At 42.9% G+C, this 23,237-nt stretch overlaps 1 protein-coding gene across 7 annotated transcripts in view; it reads right to left on the reverse strand.

Moving 5' to 3' along the window:
• LOC139291840 (A-type potassium channel modulatory protein KCNIP1-like) overlaps positions 1–23,237 on the reverse strand; it is a 35,921-nt gene that overhangs the window by 11,194 nt on the left and 1,490 nt on the right. For 2 of the 7 annotated variants that reach the window (XM_070913952.1, XM_070913949.1), the window contains exon 1: positions 2,452–2,509. The exons of 3 other annotated variants lie outside the window; for them this stretch is intronic. In XM_070913952.1, coding sequence (XP_070770053.1) covers positions 2,452–2,509 — 58 coding nt within the window. Of the gene's footprint in view, positions 1–2,409; positions 2,510–12,427; positions 12,702–23,237 lie in introns of those variants that run through there. 2 more of the 7 variants (XM_070913947.1, XM_070913951.1) reach the window with 2 other exon arrangements.

Consider the following 23,237-nt stretch of genomic DNA (forward strand, 5'->3'; position numbering starts at 1 on the left):
GACTTAATAAGCACTCACACCAGCTAATGGGAGCGTGGGTGATGGAGAAAGGGAGCAAATGAGAGACAGAATGGAGGCATAAAAGGGAGAGGAGAGGGAAAGAGGTATGGAGATGAGGGTGCCAGGAGCAGATTGTGGTGGTGAAGTGTGAGAGAGTGGTGGGGAAAATTAGAAGTAAGATAAAGAGAAACAAGCGTGGGAGGGAGAGAAGGGGGAAACAACAGGGAGAGGAGAAAGCAGCAGGGTAAAATGGAAGAGAAAAAGATGTGAAACGGTGGAAAAAACAACTAGAAGACAAGGTTGAGTGGAGTGAAGCAGCAGAAGGCAAAAAGAAAACGAGATACGAGGAGAAGCAGAGGAGTGACAGGAAAGGAAAGCAGAGAGAGGGAGAAGATTGAGACAACATAGCTGCAGGGTGTAAGTGAGGAAGACAGAGACATAGGGGCTGAAAAGAAATGAAAAATTCACCAGGGAAGGGAGAAAAATGCCAGGTGAAGATGTTTCTAGAGAGATGAGTTGTCAGAGGCCACCACAACAGATGAGGAGGAAAACGGCAGCTAGCCTGCCAGACAAAACCAGGCAGACAAGACAACAAGTAGGGGGGAAAACTACCACCAAAGAGAGGCTGTCAGGGAAAAAGACAAGAACACTTGACAGAAAACTAAGCAAGTTGAGAAAACAACAAGCAGCCTTGATGAAAACAGACAGTCCAGACAAGCAGCCACGCAAATATTCAGGAAGGCGCAGGACACAAACACGGCAAGGCGTATATTTTTTCTTCCTTTTCTTCAGAGCACAGTGATGAGCTCGTGCTCAGAGGATCAATCATGTAGGAATCTAATCTCACAATATTACAGCCATGCACTGTCTCCCTTTCAGTGTTGCTGTCAGTGTCATGATCCCGGATAACAAGTTATCTGCAACGCCACAGAATAGGCGGCTGCACACATACAAGCCCTGCTGCACTAATCCTGCATACAGATAACATGTTAGGGCAGGAGAGGGAGAGGCCACAACACAGCAGCTGAATTACAAACAACCTCCAAAGAGCTCCGGCTCTACATCCCATTATTTCGTGTGTTTTTTTTGTAGGGGCATTTGTGGAGGTAAGACGACTTGTTTTCATTTGCAGGAAGAGTCCGATTTCACACGTTTCCACTATGTGAGTGCATCTACAACCACCTCATTATTCAAAATAGCAACAAATTTACGCCTTGCCTTTCTTTACACCCATGGGGAAAGGTGTTTGTTTGAGCTTGTGGAGGAAAAAAGATGAAACGAGCCGTATGCACTCACTTGGAAAACGTCCTGTATGGTCTCATTTGCACTGAAAAGCCGATAATAGCCTGCCTCAACAAATAAGTTTAAAAGGCTGCTCGCTATTAATGGGGGATATTTTCACTCTGGCACTGATCTCCCACTCTGTGTGCCCATTCATGGGAGCAGCCAGTTTGGATTTGTTAGATTCATATAATTGAGGTTTACAGGCTTTTATTAGAATGAGTAACGAGGGAGTAAAACATTTCTCACAGGCAACAGGTCTTCATAAAAAAATCTCCCTCCTCGCTTCATCTGCATATTTGCATCTCTCACTATCTCGGCCTTGACTTACTTAGGAATACCCCAATCTCATCAAACCCCCCTCACACACACACACCCCAACCCCTCCCTCCCCAAAACTGACATCTATTGTTGCCATGGCTACCGTGCTTCCAAGGTAACAGCAAGACGGAAAAGCAGTGTGTGAGCAGAGTGACAAATACCTTCGACATGTGTGTGTTTACCAGCGTCGATGCCCACATCTGCCCACACAGCCAGACAGACAGAGCAACATACGCATCCTCCAGCCCACACACACACACACACACACACACACACACACACACACACACACACACACACACACACACACAGGCTCAAACACAGTCAAAGAAGCTGTCTCCTACTGTCATCCCTCAGTTTGCTCAGTCAAAAAAGATAAGCTCAATAACAATCCCATGGGTGCACACACACACACACACACACACACACACACACACATACACACACACACACACAGTCGCACTACTACTTTGTTTTAGAATAAAAACATACTCTCTTTCCTCTAGGAACACCTGTTGGTCTCCCTTTCTTTCTCATGCGCACACACGCACACTACAAACCATATCCCCTCTTTCTCTCACTGCATCTTAACTGAAATATCAGCAGTTATTAATCTTTGGTCTGCGCCTGGCGTACGTGCGCTGTTTCAATTTGTACTGGAGTGAGTGTGTGTGTGTCTGGAAGATACAATAAAAACACACTGTTTAAAGTTTCCATATGTGTACACGCATGCATGTGTTCATCAAAAGAGAAAAAAGGCGCATTGTGTTTATGTTTATATGTGTGTGTAGGAGGGTATGCACACACGTGTGTGTGTGTGTGTGTTTATGTGTGTGTGTATTCCCTCACCCCTGGACAGCCTCCTCTGCTTGGTCTGCATGGTCAGCGTACCCACCACAGCCCCCATGTTTGCCGTCGTCGTCGTGGAAACAAGCGCGTCTCTATGCTGAAGTCTGTATCTCTTTGTCACGTGTTTGAACGGCTACAACGCGCACACACTCCCTCGCCCTCTTTCCTCGTCTCATCCTCCTCCTCTCTCTCTCGGCAGAAACCCTCTTTCTATTATCCCTCCTTTCATGCATTCTCACTCATGGCGCTCCACCTCTCTCTCTCTCTCTCTCTCTCTCTCTCTCTCTCTCTCTCTCCCCTTTCCTCCCCACGCTCTCCCACTCTCTACCTCCCTCCCTCCAATTTCCTTGTTTTTCATTAGGGGTTGTAGCCTCCCTCCCTCTCTCCCTCCCACCTTCACCCATAAGCCAAGAGCCTGAGCGGAGCATCAGTGATTCAGTGTGAAATCGGCAGGATGTTGATTCACTAAATTATAAATTAATATCAGTGTACCCATTGATTTGATTTGTAAATGATAACACTCTGTGAATCACTCTGGAAAAAACAAAAACAAACATGCCCCGTTGCATTTCACACCTAAACGCATCTGCCTTCCTCTGATGGAGGACAAATATGCAAATGGCTACAGTCTGAAACATTGATTTGAGAGGTAAATATGAATTGTGGAGTGAAGGGAAAACATGTGCATGTGACAAAAATTTGGAAGAGCCCCGAGCATCACTTCTGTTTTTCCTCAACATCGCGGTTCGCTCATGAAAAGGCCACTTCAATCCATCAACACCTCCATTCGCTCCATCCATCATCCCTGTTCATCCATCCATAATACCCCCACATGCACACGAACAGGGGACGGAGAGAGTGTGTGTGTGGTGGCAGATTGGCTCCCAGGGCAGGAAGAGAGACAGGCAGGCAGCAAGAGAGCAGAAAGGAGGGAAGAGGCTTAAAGTCAAGGATGTGAGAAGAGAGAGAGATTAAAAGCAGGAAAAGGCAAGGGATGAGAAGAATGAGATATTTAATATGGCAGAAAGAGAGGGATCTACACAAGTGTCAGATAATACTGCAGGAGTGTGTGCCTGTAAGAGCACACACACCAGATAAAATCACATTTTAATTACACACGGATCAATACAAACAAGATGCACGGTCTCACATGATGAAAGTGCAAAGAGACAAATTGGAAAATTGGAAGACAGTTACAGATGACAACCACATGTGCTGTGCTTGTACAACATACAAAACATATGTTTCACGGATGCAGCGATGGAGGAAGTACTCAGTAGTAATACCACACTATGTACTTTAAATACAAGTAAAAGTACTGTATTCAAAAATGTACACAACGTATTAACAGAAAAATCAGCTTAAAGTGCTCATAATGCAGAATGGCCCCTTTCAAAGTGTTACATTACTGTATACGCTCACTGGCCACTTTATTAGTTACACCAGCACATTGTAATGAAATCCAATACAACACTTCTGCCGTAAAGTCGACTTTTATGATGCCTGAAATCAGTTTTTGTTGACACTGTCACAGTTCAATTATATATTTTAGCATTGAGGTCATAGTTAGAGATGTGTTGTATTGGACTGCATTATATTCAAAGGTGTTTGTGGTTAATAGGGACAGTCCAACATCAGCTTTAACTCTGACCTCAATAATAAACTCATAATTGCATTTACACATTTCCAACAACAACAACAAAAAATGAACATTATAAACTTTGTAAAGGTAGAATTAAAGGCAGCTGTTGTATTGAATTGCAATAGATTGTACAGGTGTACCTAATAAAGTGGTCACTGATTAGTAATGCATTACTGGCAAAGAAGCATTTTAATGTTGTTGCTGGTTGAGGTAGAACAAATTTTAACTTCTTTATATACTGTTTGATCATATTTTATGAGCCGATTACATGTCTGAATCGGCAAAGTAACAAGTAACTCTAGCTGTCAAATAAATGCAGTGCAGAGAGCAGCGTCAGTGTCAGATAATAACATCGACACTCAACAGGGACTTGCTGGATGCTCAGCTCTCATCCACTCATCACTGGCCTGGCTGCTGGCCCGAGCTTCCAGATATAAAAGCCATCAGCCTGAGGACACAACATGTAAAAATGTCATTGTCAACTACGATTGAAGTTTGCTTCAAGGATGAAAATATTTCAAATCTTCTTTTTGACCACCAAATGAGCAAAACATACAGTAATGTTTAATAGAGTTGCAGCTGCTTCTGCAAATGATGCACATGTCAGGTTTTACAGCCAAGTTTTCTGTAGTCGTTTTGGAGAATAGACACATTGTCCTTTTATATCAAGCCAGCCATCCGTAATAATGCTTCTGCAAATGTGGCAACTGCTCCGAATATGGGGCACTTCTTGTCTGTTGATGGTGAATAATGAACGAGGCGTGATTGTTTGGAAGCCATATGGGAAGATTTAGCTGGAAAGATTTAGTTTGGTGAGTAAAAAAAAAAAAACAGCAATCTGCTTCTGTGGAAATGTGCTCATGAATGCTCAGATGTGTGTGGGTTTTTTTTTTTTCACAACAGTGAGAGAGACAGAATGGACGGCAGTGGGGAGCAATGCTTTCACCCTGCCGACACACACACACACACACACACACAGAAGCACACATATGTACGCACATACATTTTGCACATGCACCAGCCGTGGGCAGAAAGAATGGCTGATCATAGGATGAAGTCTCTGTGGACACTGGTGGCATCCAAACAGCATGCAGCACCATGGGGCATGACCATTTCCTGCTACACACACACACACACACACACACACACACACACTGAGCTCTTCCTCTCTGCTATACACACTGCCTGTATTGTGCCTATAGGAATTTACAGGCTATCAAAGTGATTTCTCCCTAGCTTCACTGCACTCTACGTCACCTTAAACCCTATCTATTCATCTCCCTTATCTTATGAATTTGTCTCCAGGCATACGACCTATACCAATACGACTTTATCAGGGCATCTCTCCCTATAAATCTCTGCGAACGTATCAGCCTAGTGTTCTTGTCGTTTCCAACACTGTTCCCGACTTGTTCCAATCACAAATTTCCATCCCTCTCTATCTCCCTCCGGTCTCTGACAGGCCCGTTTCCACACACTGACAGAAATGTTTCTCCTTCAAGTAATCATTTCAAAGTCTGTCTGTAGAGTAGAGAGAAAGAGCAAGAGTTTGAGGGTGTGTGTGTGTCTGTGCAATGCCGCCGAATTGCCTGGTGTTTCCCTGCAGGCGTGTGAGGAATGGCTTCAGACTGTTTTACGAGACCCCTGTCACACTTTTAAGGAAAAAAGAGGATAAGAGACTGAGCAGAGAGAGGAGAAAACAGCAGGAGTGGGAAGAGGTAGGACGGCGGCACATAAGGAGGAAGGAAAAAAGCATCGAAGGAAAAGATGGAAACACATTTGGCAATGAAAGATGAAGAAGGAGAAGGAGGAAACGCACCAGGAAAGCTTCCAGCAGGAGATTAGAGTGCGATGCAGAGAGCGAAAGAAAGAGAAAGAAGTGGGTAACAAGAGCCAGGAGAGTGGGCGAGTGGCATCGCAAGAAAGAAAAGGCAGAGGAGAGAGCAAGTGGGACACGCACACACTAAATTTCCAGAGAAGAGGACGGAAGAACAAAGAGAATGTGGGGGGAAAAAAACAGGGGAGCAAGCGTGAGAGAAAATGAAACTAAAGATCTTGATTAAGATGAAACCGCCGGGTGGAAGCTTCAGAAAATCAGCTCAGCTCTTCAAAGCAGCACAATCGGGCCAACCTCGGTGCAAACCTGCAGGCCTGCAGCATAAAAACTCACTCTTTTCCACCAAAACGGTTCATCCTCAGTTATAGATTTCGAATCTATCATGTTGCTGTATGACACTGTCTTGTCAGCACAGGAGGCGTTGGCAATTACTCATCAGGGGCAGCAAGGCTTTAGAGAGGGAAGAACATGTCTATTAGGAAAATCAATACTAATATCTAGCGCTGTCCAAATGGCTTCTCACACAGACACTGCTCTGTATCTTTATTAGTGGACGCACCCTGAGCCTCTCGCTGGCTCCCATCACATTATGAAAAAAGGGAATAATTAAACGAGCCTCCGCTATTGATCTGTCATCATCTAAGGAAAAGAGAAAAAGAGGGATGGAGGGGGGATAAATGGAGAGAGTGAGAAATAGTGATGGAGGGGAGGTAGCATGGACGTGTAGAGAGGAGACAGAGAACCAAAGCATATAAAAGTGGAGTGAGAGAAAGCCGGAGATAAAGTCTGAATGGGAGATAGAGAGTGATTAAAGATGGAGTCCATGAGATAAGCTAAACAGAGACAGAGGCAGAGAGAGAGAACGACTGGGCAAAAGGGAAAAGAGTCGTCTCCCTCTTCAACACGGCTTCTGCTCTATCATTATTCCCAAAGCTAACTAGTTTGACATGGGACGTGATGCCTTTGTAAACACACACACACACACACACACACACACACACACTGGCAGAGGGAGGGAGCAGCAGGAAAACACTCTCCCGGATTTGAGAGGACGTTTAAAGAGGTTGGAGTGAAAGAGGAACAGAAAGAGCTCAGAGCTCAGCTCCTGAAGGGGCTGAGAGGGGTTCAGATCCAACAGTAGGTTCAGTCCACTCAGTGATATCGACCCACAGCTATAAATGATCATAAGCAGGCCAATCGAGTTGAAACAATTAGTCGATTAATCCATTAGTCCATCGACAGAAAATTCCTTTTTAACTATTTTGATAACTGATAAATTGTTTCAACATGTTTAAGCCAAAGTGCCAAACATTTCTCCGGTTCCAGCTTCTCCAATGTGAGGATTTTAAGCTTTTCTATGAACATGCCACCTGGGTCTCTAGGACATTTTAATGGGAATTTTTCCACTGTGCCCATTAGTGAAAAGTATAGAATAATAAAAACTCAAATGAACTGCAGCCCTACAGAGCAACAATTGTACACAGAAAAAGTGTGGTATTTGTGTAAATCTTAGTTGCTTCCTTTTACAGAGAGTGTAGAGATGTCGACATACATCAGCTGCATGACACTGTGAACCATGAGTCACTGACCTGATGCTTATAAGGGGACGGGGACACATCATTCATTATTTACAGCAAAACCAGAAGCACACACACACACACACACACACACACACATAACCTCAGAGTCAGATGACATACTCTGTTTTTTAACAGTTCAACAGTCAGCGTGTTATTTCCAGTGTCAGATTGTTCCGTAACACAAACATAGGAAACAAACAGAAACACTGAAAACTGTCGAGTATTTGAATGTTGGTGAAAGCGATGATGAATGTCCCCCATTTCTTATTTTTTCTCACAGATTCACTTGAGTTTTTTATTTGGCGGATATTCGAAGCTGTTCACCTTTTCTCTGTCCCTCCGTCACGCTGCAACAGATTCTTTCTCAGAGGTCACAAAGCCAAACTCAGAGGTGTAGGTTTTCTTGGCGACACGTGGTCCCCTCAATAACAACTTGTGCTTTAATAATTAATAATGAATTGTTCTGTGTGTCATTAGTGGATTAGTTATTGTCTGTTATTCTGCTGCCCCATTTAAAAGTAAAAAAATAGATTTTCTTTATCAGGCATGAAATCGCTCCTGTAGGGCTTAATTAGTGTAATGAATGTGGAGATGGAAAGGATAATTTGTTGTCTTTGTATATTCTCCACCTCCTTTATATTACACAGCTACTGTACGCGTGGTATAAAAATGCAAGATACATCAAATTAGAATACAAAATGTTGACAAAAGCAACATAAGTATTTCCGATATGAAACAAAAGTGTGTTTGAAGGGTTGAAGGGATTTTGTTGCACTGCCTTTTTTGTTTTACCCAATGGGTAACTAGAACTATACTAACTATAATGTACTCTTTATGTCCAGTGACTGCTGAAAAAAAGGTGGTTCATTGGCAACATCTACAGTTTACTCTGCACGCGTCTCATTTCAGCTGTCACATTAAACTAGTTCAAGTGATGTGCGTCACTGCTGTCATAACTGTGCACACAGGCCTAACCATATAGTCAGAGCTAAAGTGGCTATCTATATTCATCATCTGCATTTCTCTCATTGGCTCCAGTATTACAAAGGCCTGAAGGCAAGCACAGGGCTGAGCTGTCTACGGAGATAAATCGCATGGAAAATGTTGTTTATCTTTGAAGAACTGAGCAAAGCATTTGCCTGCAAATATTATGCAAATAAAGCATCATTATTTATACAGTATATTGATTTTTTTTATTTAATAAAATGCTCAAACGTGGGTTTAATTTGCAACACTGAAAGATCAAACGCTGACAGAGGATCTTAAATGACGGGCAGATTTTTTTTAAATGGAAATGATGCTCCCTGTGAGTGTAGACTAGAGAGTGAAGAAATATGAGATATGAGGTTGTAATATCACAATTCCATCATTACACGCTCATACTCAAACACACACATGCTACGGGCATGGGATTAACCAGAACCCTGTTTTCATGTTGCCATGTGCCTAATAAAGCTCTTTTGCTGTCCTAATTGGCCCTTTTGGAGCACTTCTTTTGATGTGAGGGGATGAGAGAGAGGGGTGGAAACTGTAAAGCCTATTAAAGAAACAGAGGCTCAGCTCTTTAGCCCTGCAGCAGATGGAAACATTGAACCAAACGTGCTTGCTCTCACACACTCGTACACGCACAAACACACATTTATTTACATATATTGTTCTCGCCCTAAACTAAAACTCCACATGAAAGCTTCAAGCCGCAGTTGGAGTGATCTTGAGAGCAGAACAAGGCTATCTTCTGTGCAAATCTCAGAGCACAAAGAGATGTGAGGGTTTGAAAGAGAGCGAAGACACCCTGAGATAAACAGCAAAGGCAGACAAATAGCCATAGATCAAGCGACTGGGAGAATAGAAGAGGAAAAACTTAAAATGAGGAACACATAAAAGACAAAATGAGGAGGTGAAATGAGGTGAGAGTGAGCAAGACAAAGAGAGGGAGAGTGAAAATTCACTTGACAGAGCGAGAGAACACAGAGAAATGAAAGTAGAGGCAAAAACAAATGGAGCGAACGGACAGGGAGATGAATGTGTCGGCAAGGAGCAGGTTTTGTAGTTTATAACATCCCCGCTGGGAAATATTTCATAGGAGCAGAGTAGTTTGCGCACAGTGACAGTGGATACATTTCTTTCTTCACCTCAGGTGAAGACAGGACATATAGATAAATTCCTTAATGCCAACCTATGGCTGCGTGAGCTGGTCAGGACACTGGCTAATATCTCTGCTTTCTAGCTCCTGGAGAGAGGAGAAGATATGACTTGATGTGGGCCACAGCCTCACTTCAGCTTCATTTAGTAAGCCATCGCAAAAACAAAACACCTGCTTCAGTTTGTGTATCAACCCTCTTGAATTCATTTCAGCCAATTCATCATTATTAAGTGCTCTGGATGGGACTATAAATGGGCTGCATCTGCTTTTATACCAAAGCTCTGTACAGTGTGCCTCTCAGTCACCCGGCACGGCACAGGCCGGGCCAAGGAGAGCAACTGGGGTTTAGTGTGGATAGGAGTCAGCTGTAGGTCTGGCATGAATGAAAAGACCTAAGGAACTCTATAAACCAGTTGTATGTGTGAGAAATAGTTGCATCTTTATTGTTACTGCACTGTATTATATGCAGACAGAGAGGCCAGTGTTTTGTTGTTAAATCAGATTATGATCTGATGAACCATCAACTGCAAAACGTTGACAGTTAAATAGTTAAATAGTCTTTAACTGACAAAATGAAATGTTTGCTGTCTGCTATGTTCTTATATTTGAATTATAAAGTTCAGTGAATAATTTCCAAACCTAAAATGTGATTATCCAAGACTACATTGTCATTGTTCAAGTCTCAAGTCTTAGCTATGAAGTCCAGAGTCAAGTCCCAAGTTACTGTATGGTCAATTTATAGAAATGATGAATACTTTTCAAACTTACTGTCTCAGCATCTAAATGTCATAATCTGAGGTATCATCTGCCAAATGCACCTTGGTCAAAATACATCCACTGTCTGCAAAAAAGTATAAAAATATGATCAGCTGCACATTTTTTTGTAACATAATTTTTAATCTTAGGAGGATATCGAATCACTGCAAGTCAGGAATGGTAAGGAATGGTGACTTTGTTCAGCCTAAAGGCATCAGATCCACACCTCTACCTGGCAGAGAAGCCCAATTGTATCTCAGAAAATGTGTTTTAATCCCGAAAAGTTCTGTTTCCTCGGCAAGTTAACTTTGGGCACACCCCAGCTGGTCGTTGCCTCATGTTGGGCTGCTACCAAGGATGGGCCAACCTTCCATGCAAAATGAATCTTGCCCTGCTTCCATTAGGCCACTTTTTATAACACTGCAGCAGATGGTGAAACACACACACACACGCTCACTGACACTCACACTGCAGCCCCCTGAGGAGCAACCTCGCCTCCACTCTCAACTTTTCTCAATTTTTCTCTCCCACTTTTACTCATCTAGTGCCTTCTTCCTCACACCCTAACAGTGCACACATCAAAGTGGCGGCTATTTAGAGGTTACCCTAACTACAGGAGAGCTTTTTCTGCACATAATTGGCTAAAAATACATCTCAGTTTACACATTTCAGCTTCGTAAGCATTGTTGCCTTCCCCAACTAGTAAATGGGTTGCACTCTAAAATGTAGGAGGACAACAAGGACGAGTTTCTGATGCATGTTTTTTTGTCTATTGTCTCATTAATCTTTCTATAGGTTTCATATTTTAGGCTACAGAAAACATCCACCTCAAGTATCTGTTCAGCACGGATCTCAAGTATCTGCTGAGAGCTGTTGCCATGCAATGAAATGAGGCGCAGGTCGGGAATTAAAATAAACAACCCACGCAGGATGCTATATATATGCCTGTATTTCAGACAACCATTTATAGGGTCTCTAAAGTGTCTTTACAGCTATTTGAAATACTCAGTGTGAGTGTTTGAAAGGTATAACAGAAAATATAGACAGCTGAAAGGCATTTTCCTAAGGGACTTGCACAACATTCACAGCACATCATTTACATCGCCTCCACAGTTTTTGTCACAGCATATGTACCACGCAGCCTGTTTTACATGATCTCACTGACTAACTGACAGGTTAATGGTCCAATAAGGAATTTCCACATTTTTCTCCTGTTTTGCTGAATGTGACAGTGCGGTGAAACATGACCTGACTCCTGTTTTCTGTCTCTTCAGTCTGTGTGATGCAGCTCTGTGTCTGCTGGTGATAACCATCAGACTTGAGGTCAACAGACGCAGGACAGACCACGGCCAAAGGCTGACGGATTACACCACACTGATTTACTGCGCACATACACACACCGCTGCCACTGCCGCCAAACAACACACACACACACACACACAAAACATACGCCCCCTTACACACTCCTACATTTTTATGAGTGAACTACTGTGCATAAATATTTTCATGGACAAGTCTGCACACATTTATTTATGTCTGACACACACACACATACACACATTAGCATGCATGCAAGTGTCAGTGCCAGTTTCCTACTCAAACAGTCAAACAGTAGCAGACAGGAAGCAGGTTGGTGTGGAGAGCAGACAGGGGTAAATACCATCACCTTTTATAGACATGCCCAGTGGCACAGCTGCACGCACACACACACACACACACACACACACACAAGGACACACACGCGTTTCCTTTTTCTATTCCTAAATCCACAGGATTCCTGGAGAAACCAATAACTTTACATCTCTGCTCAGTATACGTTCAGTTCATTCCCATAATGCACTTCTTGTGCAATATTCATGACTCAGAGTAGACATACATGACTCCGTCATTATGGCACAAACACGCAACATGACAGGTGCTCCTCTCATATGACAGTCACATGCATGTGCTCACAAGAAGAAGAAAACACACACATCCTGAGGGAGAAATGTGACCATTTAAAAAGAATTCATTCTTACCTTTGTGGTAGCTGACCTGCTTGGTTTGCATGGAGAAGGTTCCCATCACAAGACCCATGTTGACTTCTGACCGCAGACAGGTTGTGTGTGCTTGCGTGTGTGTGTGTGTCTGCTCGCCTATAATCAAGGTGTTGCTAGTGAGTGTGCGTACAGTAGGCGTGTGTGGTGTAATTAAGTTAGTCCATCAGCCAGCTGTTTGTGTAGAAGTACAGATATCACTTCTCATGCTGCCTCGCAAACCCACAAAGCTCTCCTGCCTCTGCTCGAGGGTGTGTGTGTGTCTGTGTGAGTGAGTGAGAGAGTGAGAGAGAGAGAGAGAGAGAGTGAGAGAGAGAGTGTGAATGAAATAGAGGGCGCACATGCACTCTGAAGCTACCTTTGTCTACGCTGTCACTGGAGCTGCCTATTTTACATCCCTTCTATGTCGCTCTTCCATGCACGCCCTCCCTCTTCCTCTCTCTCTCTTTCTCTCTGCGAGTGTGTCCCCTGCCACCAGACTGTCATTCCATCAATTCCTCTGAGCCTCTTTATGTATCTGCCTCTCTCTGTCTCTGCTTATTTCAGCTCCCTCTTCCCCTCCTATTCGTCTCAGTCGCTCTCTTTGTCTGTCTAGTGGGGAAAGAGGGATTGCACACTGTTGCACGGGAAAAGACAGAGACAGAGAGAGGGAGAGGGAGAGGAGGACAAAACTCAAGGGAGAGAGAGAGAGGGGAGGAAAAGGGAATGAGAAAATGACGAGAAGGAAGAGGAGTAAAGGAGGGAGGAGAAGAGAAAGAAGAGACAAATTGGGAGGATTCACAAACGGCAGGGGTGGCAAAGTGAGGGGGGGAGGGAAGGAGGTGAAAAAGAGAGATAGAGAGAGATGAAGAGTGGAAGAGGTGAGGGGAGATAAGAGAGGGCTAGACTGATCCGTCCCCCTTTGCTATTCAGCAGGCAAACAGTCTGACTGTGGAGAGTGTATTTGCTGCTTTATCTCTACACGCACGAGTCTGACAGGTGGTGTGTGTCTGTGTGTGTGTGTGTAATTATTCTGCTAGCGGGTGGCTCACCGACAAAGCCCTGTTCATCTTACACCACTACATTTTGCAGACGCCTCGCATATGTCAGCGTCGGCATCAATGTGCTGTATCAGACATGTTTTTTTGCTCTCAAGTCTGCTGATGAATCCATCTGATGCACACAGACACACAACCAGGCCACACACACACACACACGCACACCCTCTCTACCACAATACAACCAGGGGAGTGACGCCAGTCCAAAACACAGTCCACCTCACACATGTACTCCTCTGTCAATGACGCTTAACCCCTTGCTGCCCTCCATGTAACACCCTGCTGCACCGACGCCATCGACTGCAGCCCCTATTGAAATTCCTCACGTGGCTTTAGTTAAGAAAACAATTTACAGCAGAGCCATGGCTGAGCTGAGGCCATCAAGGCCAATGATAAAGCCATTAGGCCATGGCATTCATTAAAAGCCACTGGCAGCAGTAGCCTGCATGCTGAGGATCAATGCAGAGTAAAAACAAGAGAGGAGGAAGGAGAAGGAGGAGGTGTGAGAGACTGAGGTGTAGAGTGGAAGAGAGGATGAAAATGAAGAGGAGAAGAGAGGCAGAGAGACAAAGAAAGTGAGGAAAAGAGCACTGCAGGGCAGCAGTATGTGTGTGTGTGTGTGTGTGTGTGTGTGTATGTGTGTGTGTGTGTGTGTGTGCAATGGAGGACGTGAGGGACATTTTTTGGGTATGCAGGAGCTCATCCCAACACACACACACACCTCCTCTTTCTGCTTTTCTAGCTCTGCAGAAAGAGACGGATCTGACAGCAGTCTCTAATCAAAACCAAACACTAACAAACACATTTCACACACAACCACACATGTGCATGCACACATGCAAATACACACACACTGGTTACCACAGGCGAGAGCGGCAATATATCAACGGGGAGAAACAGGTTCTTAAATACACACCAGAGCAGCGACACGCAGACATGCTGATTAAATTCTGAAAGCTCGGCTGAATAGACGAGATAAGGGAGCGTGATTTGCTGTAGTGATGATGTTTAAACTTCAGTGGAGGGGTTACACACATCTACCAGAGGAGAGAAAGCCTGCGGTTGATCAAACACTTGGAAAAAACACTGGATAAACTGAAAAACTCCACAGAGGAAAAGCTGGAAAAACAGGCTGTTTTGACCAGTCTCTGCACAGATGACATTTTCTAAATACCTGGTTTTCAAACAGCACTGAATGAACAGAATGCAATCATCGAATAAATACCACAGAGTAGAGCAGAATAGAAAGTTCATCCAACAGTAGCTCACAAACAAATCTGAAGATGTCCTTAAAGTGCTCAGAAAATGGAAATTACATAACATATGGGCAAACTCAATCTTCTGAGGGAGATTGTGTGATTCAATCAGATGCTCCAGAACAGCTGCTAAATGAGTCTCGTGGTGAGATTGGTTTGTCAACTAGAATAGAAAAGAGCTCACTTAAAGTGGCTGGAAAAACCCTGAATCCCAGAACCCAGTAGGCACTCAAACAAACCTCCTACAACCCTGAATGTTTACACTAAAATATATCATTCATATCATTCTAATTTTAGGATAAATAGATTTTTGGATCAGTAATTACGTTTCTTGTAGGTAACTTCCTCCTTTGCTCCCTACGGACAACAATCATAACTCCTATATAACAGCCACTAGAGGGCTTTGTCACTTCAACATAAACAAATCGCTTTGGGGACATTTCCTGAAACAACTAGTTCTGTAATTTGTCTTTGAAGTTTCCTGGAAATAACTTTTTAATTAGGTACAAATTACAAGGAAAATAAAGACCGTAGTTCTCAGACTGCTTTTTTTAGTTAGTTCAAATAGTTGTGTTGACTTCATTGTTGATTTCCAGAGGAATTTCTCTGTTCGGTTAAACCCAGGTAAATATTTATTCATCTTTCATTTATCATTGGGAATTTCACAAGCGTTGCACAAAAAGTGAGTAAGTGAACCTTGAGTTTAAGGTAATCTATCACATATATCCAGATTTGCTGTAAGACATCACCAATATCTAATTATTTTGAAGGAATCTAATATCTTGATATCCTGCTGACAAAACCAAACAAACAAAGTAACTGAAGCGTTGATTTCTCAGTGGTTTAAACAAACAAAACCAAAATAGCTCTGCAGACCTGCACTCGCCGTGCAATAACACTAAACAGCAACAGGTTCATCACATTAGGCCAAGCGCCAAACTCTTCCAAGACATTAAGCCTGACATCGTCTGTGCTGCTACTCAGTCCTGTCCGGGGTGCTGTGGATCATTCTGAGTGCCAGCCCACCTCTCTCTCATCATTTATTAACCGTTACACAATGGACCTTTTACTAGATTGAGGGGGCTGCCTGGATGAATGGATGGAGGGTAAGGAAAGAAAAAGGATGGGGTTAGACTATGGAGTAGTAAAAAGGGGGGGTGGGGTAGAAAGCATTTGACAGCAGAGAAAGAATGTGTTGACAAGCACAGGAAATGTGTCGAGAAGGCAGTGAATAATAAATTGGCTGGTTAGTTGCCGCCCGCTCTTATCAGACGAAGGCTGGATGGAAACTGTCATAGTGATGACCACACAGAGGAGAGGAGCTGAGGGAGATGAGGGGAGAGAATTGGGAGGGAAGGAAAGAGGGAGCGAGTGAAAGAAATGTGACAGGGGGGCAATAACTGTAGGAAGGGAGAAGAAGAGAGCGAGACAGATGAGAGTGGAGAATTTGCGGGGTAGGATAGATGGGGGGAGGTTAGGGAGGGACAGGCAGAAGCGAATGAGAGCAGAGAATTGGGAGGGCAAAGTAGATGCAGGGGAGATAGGTGAGGAGGGAAGGAAGGAGGGAGGGGGTAGAAAATGATAGAAACAAGATGGCGGGACAGAACAGAGGGAGGAAGAGGAAAAAGAAGGAGGAAGACAGAACAGAGAGCACAAGGGGGAGAAGAGTGAAATCTGCACCTGGACACTAACTGGCTCAAACGGGCTCCGCGTCGTCTGAGTCATCAGAGCAAACAGATCTATTTAATGGAGTGAGGAGTGAAGGAGACGAGCTCAACGATCCTGACAGGACATGAGGTGTAACGGCACTGAGATCAGCCAATTCCTGCCACAAAGAGTCAATCGCAAGCCAGGTTTTCCTCTAACAAAGCCAAACGTGTCAGGTGCTCCCACATGGACTACAGTGTCTTACCTGTGTAACAAGGCCTGACTGCAATCAATGTGCAGCCAGTGAGTAAACACAAAATCATTGTGCCTGTAGAATGGCATGGTGCTGATACGTATCATCACTCACACGTTCATTTCGCTCAACTGACAAAAAAACAGATTACCTCAGTTAGTATCGAGCCATGCAGAGAGTCTGGGCTTTGTTTGTCTAGGGTCCATATCTGAGATTTCTACTGCAGATGTGGAGCTAAAACATTGAAAATTGTAAAAAAATCAGTTGGACTGTTTCTTCAGTATAGAGCTGAGATGAATAGTTGATTAACTGGTTAGAAGATCAATCAGCAACACTTTTGATAATTAATTGTTTAAGTCATGTATTAAGCAAATGCAGCTTCTCAAATCTGAATATTTGCTGGTTTCTTAATGTTCTAAGATTGCACAATGATTATTTGTGGGATTTGGACTGTAATCTGTAATCGTAATATTTTTACTCTGCAGTTCCCTTCAGCTCTACAGAGCACTGTTGTGATTTTACTGCCTCAACTTTACTGCTTTGGTTAAACCCACTGTACACAACCTGTTCAGCACCAAATAGCTGACAAACAAAGTTACCTAACGCTAACTAGCTAGTGTAACGCTAGCTAGCTAGCCCCACCGACCTACCCCCCTTCCTCCTCCGGCAGAGTGCCAGGGGCTCAAAAGTCAGAGAGAGAGGAAAAGTAAAAATAAATAAATAAATAAAAATATGGAACGCTGGATAGCTAGCTAGCGTTTATCAGCCAGATATTTCCCTCAGGAGTTGGTGGAGACCAAAAAGCTAAAAGGAGTGAATATTGGACTTACATTCTCCAGGGGCCTGGACCACGAGGCGAGATCAGTGATTTATCCAGCTATCTTTGGGCTTATCATGAAGCTACATCACCATGGTAACTAATGCTGCACGGCTAACTCGCTCCGGAGCAGGTTAACTGAAGCTGCCGACCACTGACCAATCAGATCACTGGAAAAACGGAGTCATAATTCCTACAGGATCCCGACAAGGACAAAAGAGTTTACAATGACGTGATAAGTTCAGATCAATAGATATTTGCTGTTGCAGGCTTTCCATTTCCAACAAACAGACTTCATCTAACAAACGTTGACATAGTTTACCACACTTAATACACAATGGCGATTAAAGCTGCATTTTAATGGTGCAAAGTTACTTTAATCTCCTTCAGGACTCCTGACAGTGTAGGTGCTTTTATTGTACACTGCAGCTCAGAATAACATTAGGCGACTTTGTGATGGTAATTGGGGGGAAAGAACTATTCCGTTTTTTTGTCGCTTTTATTAGAAAAAGAATCCACACTCTGTTAAAACGCTCCCATGGTTTCAGACAGGGCTTATCAGCCATTAACTACTTTTCTCCTCTCCTCTCTGCTTTGGCTGCAGTCTTGTACTTTTAAATGTTTTATGTGCATCACATAAAAAAGCAAAAAAAATTGTCTCTGCTAAAGACATATATAATAATTCTCCCATAGGAAAGGCCTATACACAGCCTGCCGTACCCATGTCTTAATATTTGGAAATTATGAAGATGAAGTGTTTACAGCTTCTTACTCTATTCTAATATGTGATGAATGGTCTATAACACCATTTAATTTCATATTAAGTACTTCATTCATGATTCTGATACACATCTGATAACGTTTTTTGCTGTACTAGCTGTGGCTGTACTGATTAGCATGCTAATTATGGTACACATTATACCTGATAAACATCAGCATGATATCATTGTCATTATGAGCATGTTAGTATGCCGATGTTAGCATTTAGCTACACCCTCATAGGGCCGCGATCATGGCTGTAAGCATTTAAGCTCCTTGTTAAATGTAATTTTTCAATAAGCGCTACAAACAAAATGCCATTCACAGAAATCTCAGAGACAGATATATCAAAAACTGGACAAATCAAACCAAAGAGTGAGAAAATCTGCTTTTTCATGCAGTCATTTGGGCATGTTGCTAACAGACTGATCAGTGGTAACAATATTATATTTGAACAAACAGGTGCCTGTAATGGTGAGTCTGTACTATCTCAAGCTTTCTCTCCATGACAACAGAATATATTTCCCTCCTCAAGGCCGCGCCTGCTGTTTTTCTGTCTCACATTGAATCTCTCAGAAAGATTCACTGTGAATCTCTCAGAAAGATTCACTGCTGTACGCCTCCCACATACTTTATGTCACCTGTCAAGATGTGAAAAACTCCACTTTGCAGGCGACCATCTAACCTACTTCCCCTGGTCGATACACAGATGACACATTTCGCAGAGCTCTTTAAAACCCGGTCAGCTTGAGGTGAACTTGCACAAGTTATGAACCAGTGAGAAACACACTAACACCAAGCTGTTTATCCATTCATTTTTCAGCTTGGTTGAAATATTTACTGGGGTTTTTTTTGTCATGAATGTTTTACAGACAGTATCACCTTGCCTGTGGGTGCTATTGTTCTCGAGCCTCGTCACCCTTCACTACTATTCCTGGACACAGACAGTTCTTCTACAAAAGTGCAAATGAAAATGTAATTTACATTTTTGTTAACCACAGCAAAGTCTTATTTCTTTACCTAAAGTACCCAAGTGGTTTCTGTGAACTGAATACAAACACCTCTATTGACTCCCTCCCTCTGTGTCTCTTGTCCTCCCTGCTGAGCGGATGAGAGTGAAGGAAGTGTTAATTATATGCAGCTTGGGGATTGATTACTGTCTCCTCCTCTGAGAGCCTTTTCCATATGAATTATTATGCATTATATTTCATATTAAACATGCACTGTGTCCCCTATGGCGCATTAAAAGTGATATGACAGCATTTTGGAGCTAAGCAGCAGCACACACACAAACACACACACACACACACACACACACACACACACACAGGTGCAGACACACTAATATCCACATCAAAGCTTGTGTGCACAAAGATACACATGTGCCTACTCACATATGTGCAAAGAATGAAGTCATGCACACACACACACTCACGCACGCACGCACGCACACACACATACACTTCCCTGTTCTCATGTACTCATCCCTCCTACTTTCCATCCTTCTCTTCTCTGAATACAAAAGTGAAGCCTAGTCCTTCTGACTCAAAAAAGGGGGACCTGAAGCGAATATATACGGGGGGAAAAGGAGCTGCTGAATATTTCATTAAGTACTTATGACGAACACCCCGGATCTGAGTCCTCGCGCCAGATGCCGGTGAACCCCTCAGTTTGAAAGTCCACCCCGGTGTCCGTCGCCATTCATCAACCATCAGAGGAGGAGCTGCTTCATCAGCGAGCACTTTGAGACGCTGAATATTTAATGCTTCATTTGGTTAAGACTCAACTTCACTTTTGTTCTGATCTGCCCTGACAGTGTGGGATTACAGTAACGGTGAGAAACAAGGAAGAAGGAATCTGACGCCCTCTGCTGGGCGGTCTGAGAAAATCACTAATGGGAAGACAAGGAGCATAAAATACTGAGTTTTGGACAAAAATCTTACAAAAATGAAAAATGAACAATCAGATTTGACCTTTTAAATAATAATTTCTGTGAGGCACTTTAAAATTTAGGACAGTGGAGTTTTGCCATTGGAAATGAGCTCCTCCTGTCGAGCCGGGAAACAGACAGGAAGGAGGAGAAGGATGATTAAGATTGCACGTTCCTCCTTTTATTCCCAACGGAAGAGCGCTTTGAAGGCTGAGAGGAGTCAGCACATTTGAAGTTTCTTGTTTTGTTCCTCCAGGAAAGTTTCCTCTGAAGGGGGTTTGTTTATGATTACCAGAGAGCCTCCAGGGGCTAACGCAGAAAAGTTTGAGTAGATTTCGGGAAGATCAGAGTTAATTTTCAAGACATTCTCAAATAGTGAGAAGTGGTGAAACAGACAAACAATGGGATACAGGTCCTGAGGTGGATTTAAACTAATAAAGATTCAAGTAGCTGGGGGCTTGCTTGTCATATACTGAAGAAATGAATGAATTCAGTTGTATTTCCTGTGTTTTTAAGCCAAAGACTGTTTTGTTTGCTGAAAGCTGCCATCAGGTGCCATCACATGTGCCCAGACCACCACAGAGCACACTGTTGTTCATCCAGGCAGGTTGGATTTGTATGCCAGTGGGAGACACCTGAGGGCAGGCTGCATACATAGGATAAGTGAAATCATGCAGGCTGTTTACAGCCTGGCACGGCTTGACAGGATGTTTACAGGGTTTTCACAGATGACAGGAAGCTGAAGAGAAGTTTAGGGCTGAGGCAGTGCAGAAAATGACAGACAGTCGGAGATGAATCATGAGGGAAACCAAAGTGATAAAAGGGATTTGGTCTAATCAGTCTGCTGCTAGTAGAAGAGAGCAGAGCTTTAAAGAGGTCTGGAAACTCCAGCCGGAGATTTCTGTGAAGTAGAAGCAAACAAATCAGAAATTCAGCTACTGTGGTTATGTTTTAAGATTATTCACTGATATTTTTGGCCTTTAAATCATAGTTGGTAGTAGAGATTGTCAGGAAACATGAGGATAAACGGCTCTCGCTGAACAGGAAACACCATAGTTACACAGAACAACCCTACATAATGTTTGAAATTGAAATTAAGTTTGGTCCGTAAATAATTACACAAAGTATTTGGGATAAAAGAAAAAAGCAAAAAACAGTAAAAAAAAAAAAATAAGGAAAGAAAGCCAGTTATTATAGTAGAAAGAATGCAGTATAGCATTGAGATTCCTTGCACCTGCCATTTTTACAACACACAACCTACATGAGGTCAAATATGTAACATCAGGCAAACTGTAAAGAGAGAATTTTTAATTCTGCTGCCTTTCTTGGGAGTCACGTTGAGATGTGAAGGGCAGATATTCAAGAAGACAGATTCACTTTTATCTTAGTCCTGCGTCTTTTCTTATTCTTCTCTTACAGGTTTGAATTTCAAAGAGAAAACACGATTAGTAAGATCAGAATCAAGTTCAAATCCTTGACTTTTGTGAGCTTTACTGCCAGTGCTTGATAGCTAAAAATGTCAGGTTCGCATTTTCTTTCTGTTAACCTGTATTTTCTCAGAGTTACCAGCAGAGGTCAATGCTGCTCTGATAGTCATTCTACACAGAGCTAAATCCTTCGAGTATGCCTGTATTTGCATTGCCTTTCAGTACACTGAATACACAAAGCCTCAGTATTTTCTCCTTCAACACCCATGCAGGTGTAAACCTCCTGTTGCTTCTGAGTGAAGAGTAGGAAAACGATTCTTTCCCCACAATTTATTACTGTGGCTCTCAAACTGTCTTAAAACACTGACTGTTAAAGGTCATCCGAAAAAAAGAGTCTGTAAGTGTGGAAAAGGCAGACATGCCCGTTGGCTACAGAAAGCCCTGGCCCTGTTTGCCCTTTAATGTCAGCATCTTACTGAAGAAAAGGATTTGGTGGCTGTGCTGAGTGGACACAGAGACGGATGCATGGATGGATGGAAGGATCAATACCTTGAAATTTGCAGTCACTGACATATTTGACTGAAATATTGTGAAACTATTGTACGTAAGTTGATTCCTCACGCTGTATATTTCTGCCTCCAGCTTCTAAAGAATCTAAAGGATTTTGTAGAAGAGTAATGGTGGCAGAGGTAGCAGCTGTAGTTTTTGTTGTTCTAGTTGTAGTTCAAAGAAGACTGAGAGGAAAAAGAAAGGGTTAAAGGAGCACTCCACCAATTTTACACTTAAGGATCAATTTACATTTCATGAAGAGTACTTCACAGTCCGTAGTTTGAAAGACGTGGGCGTTTAAGATGGTCTAATGAAAGATGCTAACAAGTTGCATCATGGGAAGTGTAGACTCATGGTAGGGGCTATAAATCAGGGTATCTTGGCCTCTGCTGCTTTGCTGATTTTGACTGTTCTTTTTGTCAATTTTAGTAAAAGTATCTCTTTAAGAGTGTGTTGGAGCTACAAGTCCTTTAAGAAGCTCCTGCACACTCTTCTCACTTTCATAGACACATTAGTGATGCAGCATTTTTGTCATCTGACCTTCATCATCAGCTATCTGGGAAATTTGATCCTTGGAATGACTAAATATTCCAATATCAGACAACATTAGGCACCATTAGAAAAACATAAAACCGAGAAGAACCACATTAGATTAGACTCTTGTGCCATTTACTCCAAATGGCTTCATAACTAACCAGTTTACTAATATCCAGTTCCTGGTGCAGACAGTATCTGAAAGTCATTTAAAATGGACCACAGCACTCAATAAGTAAAAATGAAATTTCAGAAAAACAAAAGTGCTCAATGTTCCAGCAGCAGAATTATATGTGATTAGTAGTTTGCACCCTTGGTGTTGATTGCATTGAACAAAAAGGGCAGCTTCTCTTCATGTCCAATTAAAACACCAACGTCCCAAATTGAATAGCGATGGGTAGTAAACACAATCCATGGAACTGCATAATTGTAATGGCCCTTTAAGGAGCTGGAATATGTGTGTGTGTGTGTGTGTGTGTGTGTGTGTGTGTGTGTGTGTGTGTGTGTGTGTGTGTGTCCAGCCCATTTGCCTTTATGGCCGTTGTCTAATCTGATGTTGCTGCAGAAGTAGCTCGTGCTCCCA

The sequence above is a fragment of the Enoplosus armatus genome, chromosome 10 (assembly GCF_043641665.1).
Source record: "Enoplosus armatus isolate fEnoArm2 chromosome 10, fEnoArm2.hap1, whole genome shotgun sequence".
NCBI lineage: Eukaryota > Metazoa > Chordata > Actinopteri > Centrarchiformes > Enoplosidae > Enoplosus > Enoplosus armatus.